This window comes from Felis catus, chromosome B1, assembly GCF_018350175.1.
Source record: "Felis catus isolate Fca126 chromosome B1, F.catus_Fca126_mat1.0, whole genome shotgun sequence".
Lineage (NCBI taxonomy): Eukaryota > Metazoa > Chordata > Mammalia > Carnivora > Felidae > Felis > Felis catus.
The window spans coordinates 171,070,391-171,088,170 of record NC_058371.1 but is presented as its reverse complement, the minus strand read 5'-3'; the positions used below and the strand labels follow the sequence as shown (position 1 = coordinate 171,088,170).

The window sequence follows — 17,780 nt, the reverse complement described above, 5'->3', positions numbered from 1 at the left end:
AACGTGTATCAAATGAGAAAATTCCACTACTTGGGCAAATTAAAAAAAAAAAAGCTTCAACATAGTTAAGAAAAACAAACATGTTTTAAATTTAAATTTGTTTTCTTTTTAGCCTAAATATTGGCAGAAACCTACCATGGGGATAATAATAGTACCTACCTAAAAAGGTCATCCGGAAAATTAATTAAACAAATGCATGCAAAATGCTTAGCTTAGAGCCACACACATGGTAGATGGTCAATAAATGTTAAGTGCTACTGTGGTTAGGGCTTTTGTTATCGTGTTGTTGAACCTTAATGGAAAGCAGAATATAGCAAAAACAACAATCTTGTAGGAAGATTTTTACCTAGTAAATAATCTGAAACAGTTATCAGTAGGATATCTGATTTTATATTGTTATGGGAAATCCAAGCAGTTTCATTTAAATTATTGAAGGCTGAGACCAGAGGATTAAGAACGGTGTAATAATAATAGCTTACATTTACTGAGCACTTAATATGTGTCAATCACTGTTGTAAGGAGCTCTTGTTAATAACAACATACGAGGAGGATACTGTTAGCAACCTGTATTTTGACACATGGAAAAACCGAGGCATAGACAGGTTACAGGAACCTACCTATTGCTATAGATCGGAGAAGGGAGTAGCCAGATTCAAATTCAGGAAGGTGGATTCCAGAGTCCAAGTGTTAACCATTTATATGCTACTACTCCTTCCACTTAGGATAGTGAGGTTTGGTTGATGTACTCTGGAAGATAAAAGATAAGACACAGTCATATCTCATGTCAGATGTAGCCATAAGAAATTTTAAGACGGCAAACAGCAAGAGCATTCTGTGTTAGATAAGTAAGATCTCACCCCTGTTTACTCTGTGGGGTTTTGGGTAACCACCTCACTGCCCATCCCACTAGTGGGTAACCTGCCTCCAACCACAGGTGTCCAAGATGGGTACAAGTACATCAGAGAAAAATTGGTGGGGCAATATGCCATGGGACAGGCTCAAAGTTTCAGGTTTGCTGAGCTTCTCTCAGTTTCTGTTTGACTTAGCAGGACTCGGGAGACATTGATGGAAGCCCCATCTTAGTCTCGGTGAACCTAATGAGAGCTGAGTTTAGCCTGGGTCAGCCAGGAAAGCCATAGGGCTCCAACCAAGTAAGAAAGACCAGACTATGCTTTCAGCAGCTGCAGACTTTTAGCTGAATGCTAGCAAGACAGGTATGAATAGGACAAAGACTGTGGCTCAGGAGGCCAGGGGAACCAGAAGATCCTACTGTCTAAGGATTCCTGATTCCCCAGACTTTTCCCTTTCCCCATCATACCATGCTACCTCCTGCCTTGACACATACCGGTTACATTCTTGTCAGTGCAATAGTGTTTCCCCTTACACAAACCAATAAAGGCTTATATAATGCAAATCTTACTCACAAATTGATCGGTTTACCAAATTAACCAATTCATAGTATATTTAATTCATAATATGCTATAGGAGAAATGCATGTATAGTGATTGAATTGCAGAGAATAGTAGAACAGTATATATGTATAAAGATACCACCAGAGTGTTTTAATCAAGAGTCTCAGCTTTCAAGTAACAGAAGCCATCTTCAGTTAGTTTGAGCAAAAATGATAAAGATACTGGGATGTATCATATAAGTCAAAGACTCAGAAAGAGAATGAAATCAGGAATTGGAAAGATTAGGACTTTCTTTATCTCTGCTTTTTAATCTTTTTATTATTGTTACTTTTTAATTTACATCCAAGTTAGTTAGCATATAGTGCAACAATGATTTCAGAGTAGATTCCTTGATGTCCCTTACCCCTTTAGCCCATCCCCCCTTCCACAACCCCTCCAGTAACCCTCTGTTTGTTCTCCATATTTAAGAGTCTCTTATGTTTTGTCCCCCTCCCTGTTTTTATATTATTTTTGTCTTCCTTCCTTTATGTTCATCTGTTTTGTTTCTTAAATTCCACATGAGTGAAGTCACATGATATTTGTCTTTCTCTAATTTCGCTTAGCATGATACCCTCTAGTTCCATCCAGGTAGTTGCAAATGGAAAGATTTCATTCTTTTTGATTGCCGAGTAATACTCCATTGTGTATATGTGTGTGTGTGTGTGTGTGTGTGTGTGTGTATTGTATATATATATATATATATATATATATATATATACAATATATATATACCACGTCTTCTTTATCCATTCATTCATCGATGGACATTTGGACTCTGTCCATACTTTGGCTATTGTTGATAGTGATGCTATAAACATGGGGGTGCATGTGTCCCTTTGAAACAGCATACTTGTATCCCTTGGATAAATACCTAATAGTGCAATTGCTGGGTCGTAGGGTAGTTCTGTTTTTAGTTTTTTGAGGAACCTCCATACTGTTTTCCAGAGTGGCTGCACCAGTTTGTATTTCCACCAGCAGTGCAAAAGAGTTCCTCTTTCTCCGCATCCTCGCCAACATTTGTCCTTGCCTGAGTTGTTAATGTTAGCCATTCTGACAGGGTGAGGTGGTGTCTCCTTGTGGTTTTGATTTATATTTCCCTGATGATGAGTGATGTTGAGCATTTTTTCATGTGTCGGTTGGCCATCTGGATGTCTTCATTGGAGAAGTGTCTATTCATGTCTTTTGCTTATTTCTTCACTAGATTATTTGTTTTTTGGGTGTGGAGTTTGATAAGTTCTTTATAGATTTTGGATACTAACCCTTTATCTGATACGTTATTTGCAAATATCTTCTCCCATTCTGTCGGTTGCCTTTTAGTTTTCCTTCTCTGTGCAGAAGTTTTTTATCTTGATGAGGTTCCAATAGTTCATTTTTGCTTTTGTTTCCTTTGCCTCTGGAGACATGTTGAGTAAGAAGTTGCTGCGGCCAAGGTCAAAGAGGTTTTTGCCTGCTTTCTCCTTGAGGATTTTGATGGTTTCCTGTCTTACCTTTAGGTCTTTCATCCATTTTGAGTTTATTTTTGTGTATGGTGTAAGAAAGTGGTCCAGGTTCATTTTTCTGCGTGTTGCTGTCCAGTTTTCCCAGCACCACTTGCTGAAGAGACTGTCTTTATTCCATTGGATATTCTTTCCTGCTTTGTCAAAGACTGGTTGGCCATACATTTGTGGGTCCATTTCTGGGTTTCTATTCTGTTCCGTTGATCTGAGTGTCTGTTTTTGTGCCAGTAGCAGACTGTCTTGATGAGTACAGTTTTGTAATACAGCTTGAAGTCCTTTTAATCTTTTTATCTCTGCTTCTCTCTTTGTATCTGCTTCATTCTCTTTTTCTCTTCCTATCTGCCTCTGTGCTTCTCTAGTCTACATGGAAAAAGCCCTACTCTTGCACCCCAGTTCCTGAGCTTACATGTTACAGCTGTCTTGTAGTATCTTCATGTAGACTAACTTATTTTATCATCTCCATACACCAATTCTAAATTCTAGCTCCCCCAGGAATTTGATTGGCTCCGTGTGGTTCAGGTGCCTTCCTTTGGGCCAATCCCCTGTAGCCAATAGAGTGGGATTCTGAACTCAGATAGGACATTGATCTGTAGCTCAACCTCTGTAGATCTTCTGGGGTTTAGGGCTGGGTGCTGTTTTCCCCAGGGAAGTAGAATCATTGTCAGCTTAAAATGTACCTTACTAAGTTTCTACTGAGGGGATAAAAACTAATTTTAGGAGTTGAGAGAGGAAGTAATTATTTAGCAAGAAACTGAATAAGAATGATTTCTTTCTTATGAAAAGTCTGCTTGATCTTTGTTGTTATTGTCTCTACCAGAGATCCTTGTGTTTTATATTCTACGTACCAACTTGTATCTTTTCCTTCATTTATTCATGGCTTTGGAGATATAATCCAAGATGACACGTATTATCATTTTTGACATATGCAAAGTCCTTATGAACTCCTTCCTTGTATAAAATCAATTATGTTTTTAATACTATGTGCACGGGTTAAATAAAAAGATACCACAACCTCTTCCTTTCTTACTTCCCATGCCCTCACACTAGCCCAAAAGTCTTCCTGCCAAATAATTTGTTGGACTTTTGTGAGGCAGAATTGGAGAATGAGCAGTGAAAGACTAGAGAGGCAGCAGCAGGGGAAAGAGTTAGTAGTCTATCCTCCCAAACCACCCAAAACTACTCATCCTGAAATCTTCCACATTACATTCAGGTGCCAACATCTGCCTAGACACATCCTTGATTCTTCTTTCCTCCCCATCCCTGTGCCCATACCATAGCTAATGCTGTAACTCCATTTGGAAAACATGCTTCATGATCTACTTCTTTCCTTTTCCACGACTACATTGCAATTTTCCAAGCCACCAGCTTACTACACTAGCTTCATCGTTGATTTCCCTGCCTATAACTCATTCCTTCCCACAATCTGTTCTCCATGGCAGGTAGAGTGATATTTTTTAAATATAAATTATTTGGTCATGAGAGAGTATCTTGGGTTAGACTTACTGTAAACAACTAGAAAACTGGACAAAATATATGAGGCAAAGATTTGGGGCATTAGACAAGAAGCAGCACAGAAACTTGATCCCTGAGAAAATGAGACCAAATGAGGTAAGCATTAGAACAGTCCTGGCTTTATGCCTCAAGGTACTTTCCAACTGAAGTACAGGAAGGGGGATCCCAAGAGGAAAACGGTAGTCTCACTAGGAAAACAGAGATCAGAATTTTGGAAGGTTGGATGATCATTTGTCTTTCCTTCTTTATTCTATTAAAGTGGTAAGGTAATTTATACTGAATGATTTATGAATGTTAAAACCAATCAGGCACTTAGGGGATAAATTACATTTGCTCAGATATATCCCTTTTCTTGTCTTCCCCAATTCTTTCATTCCCAGTTTCTCATTTGCCAAAATACTCCCTGAATACTTGTTCATGGGCTTGTTTAAAAAAAAATTTTTTTTAAGTTTTTTAAAATTTATTTAAGCAATCTCTACACCCCCTGTGGGACCCGAATTCACAACCCTGAGATCAAGAGTTGCATGCTCTTCTGACTGAGCCAGCCAGGCACCCCTGTTTACGGGTTTTTATATCTCATATTCTTTCCACACCTTCTTTGGAAATTCTTAGGCTATTTCACTTAATTAGTGAATATTCTGAAACAGTTGTCAGTATGATGTCTGATTTTATATTCATAGGGGAAATTCAGGCAATTGACTGAATTATTTTTGGCATTAAGACAATATTCAATTAATATTTAAAGGGAAACAGATAAACACAATACACAAAAATAAATTTGGAATGGATTAAAGACTTGAATGTAAGAACAGAAACCATAAAACTCCTAGAATAAAACATAGGCGGTAAGCTCTTTGGCTTATCAGCAATATTTGTTTGGACCAGTCTCCTCAGGCAAGGGTAACAAAAACTAAAACAAATAAACAAAAGCCAAAGTAAATAAAAGCTTTTGCACAGAGAAAGAAATCATCAATAAAAAGGCAAGCTACTAAATGGGAGAAGATATTTGCAAATCACACATCCAATAAGAGGTTAATGTCAAAAATATATAAAGAACTTACACAACTTAATATAAAAAAAATACAACTGATTTTAAAAAAGTGGAAAGAGCTTGAACAGACATTTTTCTGAAAGAAGGCAAACAGATGGCCAACAGGCACATGAAAAGATGTTCAACAGCCTACTCATCAGAGAAATGTAATTCAAAACCATCATGAGATGCCTGACACCTGTCAGATTGGGAATTATCAAAAAGACAAAAAATAACAAGTGTTGGCAAGGATGCGGAGAAAAGGGAATCCTTATATGCTCTTGGTGGGAATGTAAATTAGTGCAGCCACTATGTAAAACACTGTGAAGGGTCCTCAAAAAATAAAAATAGAACTACTATATGATCCAGCAATTCCAATTCTGGATCTTTACCCAAAGAAAATGAAAACACCAATTCAAAGAGACGTGCTCCCTTGTATTCATGGCAGCATTATTTACAGTAGCCAAGATATGGAAGCAATAGATGAATGAAGGTGTAAGATATATATATCTTACACACACATATATATAGATGAATGAAGGTGTAAGATATATATATCTTACACACACACATATATAATGTGAGCTCAGCCATATATATGATATATATATATATATATATATATATATATATATATATATATATAAACTCAGCCATAAAAAAGAATGAAGTCTTGGGGCATCTGGGTGGCTCAGTTGAACCACCCAGTTGAATCAAGTCCAACTTGATTTTGGCTCAGGTCATGATCCTAGGGTCATGGGATAGAGCCCCACGTAGGGCTCCACACTGAGCATGGAGCCTGCCTAAGATTCTCTTTGTCTCCCTCTGCCCCTCTCCCCTGCTTGTGTGCACTCTCTTTCTCAAATAAGTTAAAAAAAAGAATGAAGTATTGCCATTTGCAACTACATAAATGGACCTAGAGGGTATTACGCTGAGTGAAATAAATCAAAGACAAATACCATATGATTTCACTTATATGTGGAATCTAAAATTTAAAACAAGTGAACACACAAATAAAAAACAAAAATAGACTTATAGATACAGAAAACAAAATATCAGTTACCAGAGGAGGGATTGGGGTGAGCAAAATGGGTGAAGGGGATTAAGAAATATAAACTTCCAGTTATAAAATAAATAAGTCACGGGGATATAATATATAGCATAGGGAATATAGTCAATAATATTCTAATAACTTTGGTGACAGATAACTAGACTTAACAAGGGGATCATTTCATAATGTCAAATGATATATACCTGAAACTAATAGGATATTGTATGTCAAGTATACATCAATTAAAAAAGAATAAGTAAATAAATTGAAGGAAAATGGTGTATTAGGATTCTGTTCTGCCAACCGATAGTACCCCAACTCAAACAAGATTTGGCAAAAGAAAGAATTTATAATAAGGTATTTCATGAAGGATTGAACATTGAAATGGCAGAAAGGGCAGTGATGTGGCTATGCTTCTACTCAGTCCTGTGATTTAAATATCATCAGGATCCTCTTTGACTGTAGTCACTGCTCTGTGTGCTTTGGCTTCATTCTTTTCTCTTTCTTTGTTCCTGGATTGGGAAACTTGGCTGCTGACAACTCAGGAGCTTTACATCTTACAGCACCAAACACTAGAAAGACTGGCTTGATACTCTCTTGCTACATCCAAAAATTGCTTGACCCTGCCTTGAGTCAAATGCCCACCCTCTGCCAATCAGCTGTGGCCAAGGAGACTGAGTCACTTAGGGACACTTTCCAAGAAAATTGTATGACTAGAAGGAGGAAAGGAACATTTTCAGGAGAGGGGGATTTCTATTCCCAGAAGGAAAGCAGCAGCCCTTGGAGTGCAAATCAGTAGGTTTCTACTATAAAAGGAAACATTGATATGCTAAATGTGTCTGCTAAGGACAAGAACTTCCCATTAACTAGGTATAATCATAGCCCCACCATGATCAGCTGCTAGTCAGAATAACATTCCCTGACTTAGGAAAAGCAACACAAAAACATATAGGAAATATGCCTTTTCTCACCTGTGTGGTTGTGACAGAGACATGATATTCCTAAAATATAGGCTCTTCATTGTTATTTTATCCTTAGCAAATTGCATTTGTCCACTACATCATGAATCATCACTGACTTATTCAAAATAACCCACATGGTTTCTTATGAAAAATAAGAGAATAAAACCTATTATAAGCAAGTGATTTGGATATTTTCTTTTGTATTTATGTATTATCTAAATATATTAGAACATATTTCTGTTTACCTTCTATCCATTTTTTCTCTTAATTATGTTTTTCCAGTGGTCTCTAGGAATAAATATGAAAATGGTATACCCCCCTTTTTTTTCTGAAAAATACTGCAACTCCTTTATTATATTTAGAAATCCAATAAACCTCTAATTACATAAAATAATTAATGGAAGCATTGGGAATAATTCTTTTTGCCATTATTATTAGATTTAAAGTTTTTTGGGACATACTGTATTAGGTATAATTTGATATTGTATATGTTTATTTCATTTGAGACCTAGGATACTGTTATCTTCCTTTAGAGGCAGCATATACTTTTGCTACTGGAAGGCTGCAACTAGACCTGGGGCACTAACAAACCCAGGTGACTTAGTATTCTGGGGTTGAAATGATTGGAAGCTGGGCTTCATTCCTCGTGAAGGCCAGTTATTCCTTTTTACTTTATTCCTGGGGTTGTCTTTTGGTGACCCAGTTCAAAGCCTGAGGACATTATCAAAGCCCCCCTCCCATAAAGTTGGCATGCCTCAGATTTCCATTTTTGTTCCCTATGGCCAATGAGTTGTCTTTAGCTCTGCATGTCTCTCAACTTCTCAGGCACGTATTTCAGAATTGGCAGATACTTTTTCATATATGATGCTTCTTCTACTTGGAACACTGGACAGCTTGTTTCACATACCCCCTCATCCCTTATTCCTGGCTAACTCCTACTTCTACCCTTATGGCTTAGCCTAAATGTGATTCCTGGGAAACTTTCCTTGACTCCCCTTGAGTCACCATAGTATCCTGCCTTCCTTTGTCATAAATACTTATGACATTGAAAATTAGTTGCTTTGTCTCCCCTTACCAGACTCTACATTTTGTGATATCAGGAACAGTGTCTTCCTTGCTTATCCCTATGTTTCTGGGACATAAAACAGTACCTGGAATATAGTAAGGAAGAAAATATTTGTTCATGAATTAATTGATATTTCTCTATTCTTAAATGGCCTTCCATTTCCTACAGAAAACATTCCCACTTCCCATGCATGGGTATATAAGATTTTTGGTGATTTGAGGCCTGGATCTCTCACCACCCCATATTCTACAAGTATGCTTTGCCGTTTAACATCTCTGTATCTTTATTGTACTCTGCCTTCTGTGTGTCTTTTCTCCTTTTGTGGTCTGGAAAACTCTTGTTCCTCCTTTAATAGTTCAAGTTTCTCCTTCTCTTAGAAGTCACTCTGGGCTGATTTTTGTTCTTTTTCTGATACATTCAATTTGTTCTTTATCTGTGTATCTTACAACATTCATCACGTTGTGCTCTAATCGTTTATACGTCTATTATACCACCAAATTATAAGTTACATAAGGGTGGAAGCCCAGGTTTGATCACACTTCTTAGTTAACAATATTAAAAGAATAGGCATATTAATTATCACTTCTTGAATAGCTTGACTTGGAAGTACATTTTCAAAAGTATCTTGGCTACAATTCTGTAAGTTAGATATTAGTTCCTAATTCCTAGTGCTTAGAAAAGCTAAATAACCTATCTAATGTCATGTAGCTAGTAATTGGTGGAACCAGAATTTGAATCCAGGTAGTCTGATTGCAGAGTCCAAACCATACTGTCTGGAGAGACAGAGGGAGAGAATGGCAGAGGGAGAGGAAGAAGGGATGTGGTGTGCTATTAAGAGGGGCAAAAATAGTTCCATGTGTGGCCAGATTTGTGGATGGGAGTGGTTGGAATGTGGAAACTGAGGACTGAAGAGTTGGCTCAGGTTAAATTATTAATATCCTAGTGTATCATGATAAAGAGTTTAGATTCCGTCCTGTAGCTAATGAGTTCATTTTGGATGTAAGCTTAGAAATTACATGACTACAATTTAACATACAGAAAGACAGCTTTGGCTGTTTCCTGGCAAACAGAGGTAATTAGGCAACCCTCTGTGATAACGTTCAAATTATAGCAGGAGGTGGACTTCTGGATCCAGAATGTTGAGAATGGTTTTTGCTTCCATTTTCATCATTGCAGTCCACCTACACCTGTGGAAGAAGTTTTTTAGTAACCACAGGATGTTTCATTTATAAATATAATACATGTCTGGTTATCTTAATAGCATTTGGATTTGGTCTTTATCCTCAATCTGATATTGTGTATTTATACAAAAATCTTTATAACTGTATATATACTTTAAATTATTTTTGTGTGATTAAATTATATTAAAATTCACAGTCTGAGCTCCATCAGTTCAGTTTCTGACTCTTGGTTTCTGCTCAGGTCATGATCTCAGGGTCATAAGATTGGGCCCTGCATCAGTCTCTGCACTGGACATGGAGCCTTCTTAAGATTTTCTCTCTCTCTCTCCCTCCCTCCCTCCCTCTACCCCTCCCCTGCTTGTGTGCACACACACTCTCTCTCAAAAATAAACAAATAAACAAATATAAAAAAAATAGGGGCACCTGGGTGGCTCAGTTGGTTAAGCATCCACCTCTTGATTCTTGCTTGAGTCATGATCTCATGGTACATGAGATTGAGCCCTGTGTCTGGCTCTGCCCTGGTGGTGTGGAGCCTGCTTGGGATTCTTTCTCTCCCTCTCTCTCAGCCCCTCCCCTGTGCTCACCTATACACGCTCTCTCTCTCTCTCTCTCTCTCAAAATAAATAAATAAACATTAAAAAAACATAAAAATGGGTGCCTGGGTGGCTCAGACAGTTAAGTGTCTGACTTTGGCTCAGGTCATGATCTCACATTTTGTGAGTTTGAGCTGAGTTTGAGCCCCATATTGGGCTCTCTGCTGTCAGTGCAGAGCCTGCTTTGGATCCTCTCAGGGCACTTGGGTGGCTCACTGGGTTAAGTGGCAGACTCTTAATTTCTTCTCAGATTCACGAGTTCAAGCCCCACATCGGGCTCTGCTCTGTTTTTTGTTCTGGGATCATCGGAACTGGGAAGGACATGATACAGATTCATGACAGTTCCTTAATCTTATTAAGAATACACTGTTGGCGGGGCACCTGGGTGGCGCAGTCGGTTAAGCGTTGGACTTCAGCCAGGTCACGATCTCACGGTCCGTGAGTTCGAGCCCCGCGTCAGGCTCGGGCTGATGGCTCGGAGCCTGGAGCCTGTTTCTAATTCTGTGTCTCCCTCTCTCTCTGCCCCTCCCCCGCTCATGCTCTGTCTCTCTCTGTCCCAAAAATAAATAAAAACGTTGAAAAAAAATTAAAAAAAAAAAAAAGAATACACTGTTGGCAACTATGACAATAACTAGCTATAATGAGTATCTGCCATGTGCCAGGCACTGTGCTGAGTATTTTACACACATGGTTGGTAATCACCACATTAAGGTAATGTGACCACGTTCTGCAGATGAGAAAACAGGCTGAGAAAAGAGATTCATTAATAAACCTGAGGTCACACAGCTAGTAAGTGACAGAAACTGAATTTAACTTCAAATTTGTCTGACTAAATTCCACACCTCTTTCACTGTATAAAATTTCTTTCAATCAACAATTGAGATAAATATCTGAGGAGATTCATATCTGTACAGAAGCAGCAAAAACTGAAAAAAGGCAGCAGGATTATCGGATTTCTAATTTTAAATATTATTTTATACTATGAAAATTTAAAGTAGAATTACAGAAATAGTTGTTAGAATTCTAAGTCTAATTTGTGAATTTTTCTAGTGGAAAATTGATAGTCTTGTCTTCAATGCAGTAGTCACCAAAAATGGATTTTCTGTCTCTAGTTTTAAGATAAAATTGGCTGCAGCATTGGCAAGATGTCGAATCAAACACGATGCCCTTTCAATTTACCACATTCTTCCAGAAACAGTTAGGAACCAGGAACTAAGGGCCTCCACTTTGCCACTTTATGCTTGGATAAATACTTGTAAAATCAGGTAAGAGTTTTAATCAAATCCTTTATTTTTATTTCAAGTTGCTAGCCTTTCTAAATAATGTGATAAGAAATACTACCTTTCTCCTCGGTGGACATGTCTAGGGGAGTGACTGGGAAATCATGATTTAGTTCAGGATCTTATCAACAAATTCCCTGAAAACTGGTACAGTGTCTCTGAAAAACAGTATGGAGGTTCCCCAAAAAGTTAAAAATAGAACTACTCTATGATCCAGCAATTACATTACTAGGTATTTACCCAAAGGATACAAAAATTGGATTTGAAGGGGTACATACACCCCGATGTTTATAGCAGCATTATCAATAATAGCCAAACTATGGACAGAGCCTAAATGCCCATCAATTGATGAATGGATACAGATACAATGGAATATAACTTAGCCATCAAAAAGAATGAGATCTTGCCATTTGCAATGACATGAATAGAGCTAGAGGGTATTGTGCTAAGCAAAATGTCAGTCAGAGAAAGACAAATACCATACAATTCACTCATATGGGGAATTTAAACAAACAAAAAGATGAACGCATGGGAAGTGGGGAGAAAAAAAGAGGGAAACAAACCATAAGAGGCTCTTAATGATAGAGAACAAACAGAGTTGATCGAGGGAGGTGCATGGGGGATGGGCTAGATGGGTGATGGGTATTAAGGAGGGCACTTGTTATGATGAGCACTGGGTGTTATATGTAAATTATGAATCACTGAATTCTACTCCTGAAACCAATATTGCACTGTATGTTAACTAACTAGAATTTAAATAAAAATTAAAAAAAATCCACCAAATTCCTAAATGGTAATTACATAAATATGTTAACTTTTCTGTCTTTAATTATCTTTTAACTTATTGTTGGCTAAAATTATAAGTTCCATTAAATGCAATAAATGCAGTGATACTTTTTTTGGGGGGGGAAGATGGTAATGTTAAGTGCATTTTTAATATATTTTTAATTACAACCTAATATTGCATATTTACAGCCCTGAAGAAGTTTATTATAGTTTGAAGAAAAGAGGCTATAATAAAGTCAAATCTGTATTGCATATTGATGATAAAGTCTTTGCTGTGGACCAACATTGCTATGATGTCTTAATTTTTCCATCTCATCTTAAAAATAATCTTCTAAATATAGATCTTTTCAAAGATTATAAACTTATATTTCAGGTAAACATTTACTTTCATTGTGATTCTCAATAATCCTACTTATTCAAAGAATCTCTCTACTTAAAAATAAAACCTAACACGGGGCACCTGGGTGGCTCAGTGGGTTAAGTGTTGAACTCTTGATTTCGGCTCAGGTCATGATCTCATGGTTTGTAAGATCAAGCACTATTGGGTTCTGCTTACAGAGCCTGCTTGGAAATATCTCTCTCCCTCTCTTTTTGCCCCTCCCCCACTCTCTTTCTCTTTCTCTCTCAAAATAAACAAACAAAAAAAACACTTAAAAAAACCCTAACAAACTGATTATATTTTTATAGATGATCAAAAAGGTTAATAAAGCCTAATTTTCAACCTTGAATAAAATTAATACCCCTACAATCAGTGTTCCTATTGTACTCTAGCATCTTTGTCCCATGTAAAGTTATGAAGAACATGTTCTCCTTCTCAGACTCTATAGATGGGGATAATTGTATTGCTGGCAGCTGAAAGGCTGTAGTTTTCTCTTCCAAGGGAGGATTAAAAAAATGCAATGAGGGGTACCTGGTGGCTCAGTCAGTTAAGTGTCCAACTCTTGGTTTTGGCTCAGATCATGATCTCACAGTTTTCTGAGGTCAAGCCCCTCATTGGGCTCTGTGGTGGCAGCTTGGAGCCTGCTTGGGATAATCTCCCTTTCCCTCTCTCTGCCCCACCTCCCAATTGCACTATCTCTGATTCTCTCTCAAAATAAATAAATAAACTAAAAAAAAAAAAGTGCAATGATACCTTTTCTACCTTCCATTTCTGGGGAAGATGCTAGTACCATCCTGAATCTGAAAATGCAATATGTAATACCTTCCCATTATTTCCTTAATATGGCCTTAGAGCCTTGATTTGTAAGAGGTATATGATAACTATCAATGTGGGGAGAGAATATGAGGAATAATGTGGTTTCAACAGAATGAAAAACAATTAGATTCAATAGAATAAAAAAATCCTCAGATTCCAATTCTTGCCTCAGATTTACCTTGTTCTTCTAAGTTTTATCCCTTGACAGCATCCATACTCTTGGGTAGAATGTCTTGGCCTTTATTCAGTAGTGATACCCTGCTGAGCACTGAGATCAACTACGAAAACTCATCTGTCTAGCCCCCTTTTATGAGCTTGTCAACCATCTTGTAATATCTGTTAACTAGCAGCAATTTAAATGATAGTGTAATGGGGAAGAAAGAATGGAAGTAGCTGATGAGTTTTCATCAAGGGGTAAGAATGGGAGCTGTAGTAGGATATCACTAATCTATTAATTACATTTTGGGGATTTTGGCATTGTCTTAGTACTATATAAAAGTTAAATGATAACAAGGCTAAACAAAGTTCAGGTCTTTGTTTTAAATCTGTTTATATCAGTTATTTTTGTTAACTTTGTATTCTAACATATATTAAGGTGTTTTAAACTCAAAAGGATTAGGTATCTCAACACTCCTACCAAGTACTTATTTTACCTAAGCAAAAAGAAATCAGTTCATGCCTCTTGTCAAACCCTTTGAAGTTCTAATCATATCATTATCTTGTAGGACAAATCTCGAAGTCTCGCTGTCCATTCTGTAAAGGCTTTATTAAATATGGATGATGATATCTTAATGGTCAGTACAGGTTCATGGTACACAGTTGCCCATATGTCAATATTAACAAATAATAATACCTCAAAAATATTTGTGTGTGGAGTAAAATCTCAAGCTAAGGATCCTGACCTGAAGAACCTTTTTACAAAAATGGGATGTAAAAGTATGTATAAATATTTATTTGTTTGGTAATTCATGTTATATGAAATTTAGAAATGTCAAAAATATTTGAATTTGTTACCTTTTGTAACATAAAAACTCTTTATATACTATACTCTTAAAATCTTCACTAATTCATATTATACCAGGCTCTTCTCATTGTTTAATATTGGTTAAACAACTATAGTTGAAATGAATGAATATATTGGCACTTTGGTACGTTGCTTGGCATTAGCTACTGTATAATTTGAAGTTCAAACAATAGTTAAAGTAGGTGGTACAAATTATCATCCTTTAATATATAAGAGCACAAAGAAGTGCTTGACAGTGTTAATATCTAGGATTAGAAGCTAAGTCCCTTAGGCTTCTTATTTGCAAAATCTTTTTCATTGGATCATGCTGTGACCAAAGATAACATTTTATTATAGGTTCAGTGAGGCTGAAAAACTAAGCAAAACTTTTGACAGATTCACATCAGATTAAGGTGATCTGGGACTGTTAGTGCCAGATGTAGCTGCCTACCAGAAGCAAAAGTTAATTTCCTCTGGAAGAAAATAACATCATCCTAGGTCTCATATTATCTCCTAATTGTTTTCAAATACAATGTCTGGCACTCATTAAAAAACAAACAAACAGGGGCGCCTGGGTGGCGCAGTCGGTTAAGCGTCTGACTTCAGCCAGGTCACGATCTCGCGGTCCGTGAGTTCGAGCCCCGCGTCAGGCTCTGGGCTGATGGCTCAGAGCCTGGAGCCTGTTTCTGATTCTGTGTCTCCCTCTCTCTCTGCCCCTCCCCCGTTCATGCTCTGTCTCTCTCTGTCCCAAAAATAAATAAACGTTGAAAAAAAAAATTAAAAAAAAAACAACAAACAAACAAAAAAGACAAACAGGAAGAAAAGATATGACTGATATAAAGAGAAAAATACTACAATAGGAGCAAACCCACAAATGGTCCAGATACTAGAGATATCAGATGTGGACTTTAAAATAACTATGATACATATGCTAAAGAGACTAAATGGCAAGTTTCAGAATTTCAGTAGACAACTGGAAACCGTAATTTTTTTAAGTCAAAAGAAAATTCTAGAACTAGAAAATACAACATGTGAAATTAAGAAGTAAGTAGATTTAACAGTAGATTAGGCAGAGCTAAAGAAAGAATAAGCTAACTGACAAACCACAAAAATATCCAGACTGAAGCAAGGGGAAATAAAGGGTTAATAATATGGAAAAGATCATAAAACACACATGGGACCCAGTGATTCAGTGATCTTCCATATGCTGTGATGGGAACACAAAGAGGAGAAAATGAATTAAGAGATGATATTTGAAATTAAGGCTGGGAGTTTTTCTTTTTCTTTTTTTTTAATTAAAAAAAATGTTTATTTATTTTTGAGAGAGAGAGGCAGAGTGCAAGCTCTGTGAGCACAGAGCCTGATGCACAGCTCAAACTCGGGAACCATGAGGTCATGACCTGAGCTGAAGTCGACACTTAACCACCTGAATCACCCAGTGCCCCAAGGCTGGGAATTTTTCAAAATAGATGAAATGAAGCCACAGATTCAAGAAGCCCTATGAACTCCAGTAAGAATAAATATATAGAAAACATATTAGGTACATTGTGGCATAACTGCTGAAAACCAAAGACAAAGCAGTCCAGGTGGTAATATATATTACCTTTAATGGAAAAGCAATAAAACTAAAAACTTAACTTTTTAACAGAAATAACTGAAACCAGAAAACTATTAATGTATTCATAGTGCAGAAAGAAGCTACCAGTTAGATTTCTAAAGTCAGCAGAAAGTCAGTGGTATGTGTTATATCTGGGGCAGTCAATACACAAATAATTAAATAATGTTTAATAGCTAAGAAGGGGAAGAAAATGGAATATGGAGTTGAAATACCAATTAACATAAAAAAGGTAAGACAAAAAAAGGTAAGACAAATAGAAAACAGATTAAACTTTAAAAATATATGTATTTTTATACATATATATTTATAAGAGAATATATATGTATAAATATATTTTTGTTTATAAGAGAAACCCTTTACATAGAAGGATATAAAAAAAACTTAGAAGGACAGAAAAAGATATACATTACATATACCAACAAAAGAGCTATTGACAAAGTAGATTTAAATAAGAAACATTACTAGAAATATAATTATAACATGTTCATCAGGAAAATGAAAGAGTATGAAAGTAGTATGTGCTTAATAACATAATCTCAAAATGCATAAAGCAAAATTATCTAGAACCAGCAGAAAACATACTCTGTATATAGAAAATCCTTAAAAAAATTGTATGAAAAAAATATTAGAACTAATCAATGAATTGAAAGACACAAATATAAAAAATCAATTATTTCTATACACTCGTAATAGATAATCAAAAAGTGAAAGTAAGAAAACAGTCTTATTTATAAAAACATCAAAAACATCAAACTTCCTAATCAATGTTGTATTGTGAGTCATAGGCAATACGGTAAAAAAAGAAAGGAAGAAATAAAAGATATAAAAATTGGAAAGGAAGAAATAAAACTGTTTTTTATTAATAGGTTACATAGTTATATATGTGGAAAATCCAAAATAATCTACAACTAAACTATAGATTTCACAAATGATTTTTGTAAGGTTGATAGATACAAAGTCAGCATACAAATTCAATTTCTACCTACCAAAAATGAAAATTTGAAAATGAAGCAGGTGTCTTTTATAATAGTACCAAAAACCATAACACATTTAGGAGTACATCTAATAAAAGATGTGTAAGACCTCCTCGTAAAACTATAGACCATTACTGAAAGACCAAAGACCTAACCAAATCTAAGAATAAATCACGTTCATGAACTGAAAAATTCAATGTTATAAAGATAACCTTTCTCTCCAAGTTGATCTTCATGGATTCAGTTCAATCCACATGACACTGTAGATTACTGAGATTTTTTTTTTTCAGTAAATGGGGGTAGAAAAAATGAAACTGACCTGTACTTCACGCCATCAACACAAATCTAGAGTCTCCTAGAATTTATTATAGGAGAAACACTTAATGACTGGGATTGGCAGATTTCTTAAACAGGACACATAAAGCACTAATCATAAAAGAAAAGATTTATAAATTGGACTGTAGTAAACTTTTGAAAAATTTTAAATTTCTGTGCATTAAGATTAAGAGAGTGCAAAGGCAAACTGTAGAGAGGGAACATATAAACTAGTGAAGAGTTTTTATCCACAGTGTATAAAGAATT

At 36.2% G+C, this 17,780-nt stretch overlaps 1 protein-coding gene across 5 annotated transcripts in view; it reads left to right on the top strand.

The window, feature by feature from the left end:
* The window catches only part of NSUN7 (NOP2/Sun RNA methyltransferase family member 7), a 58,891-nt gene that overhangs the window by 12,069 nt on the left and 29,042 nt on the right, over nucleotides 1–17,780 (top strand). For all 5 annotated transcript variants that reach the window (XM_006931157.4, XM_003985419.5, XM_045056441.1 and 2 more), the window contains 3 exons: nucleotides 11,455–11,607; nucleotides 12,598–12,781; nucleotides 14,329–14,539. In XM_006931157.4, coding sequence (XP_006931219.2) covers nucleotides 11,455–11,607; nucleotides 12,598–12,781; nucleotides 14,329–14,539 — 548 coding nt within the window. The remainder of the gene's footprint in view (nucleotides 1–11,454; nucleotides 11,608–12,597; nucleotides 12,782–14,328; nucleotides 14,540–17,780) is intronic.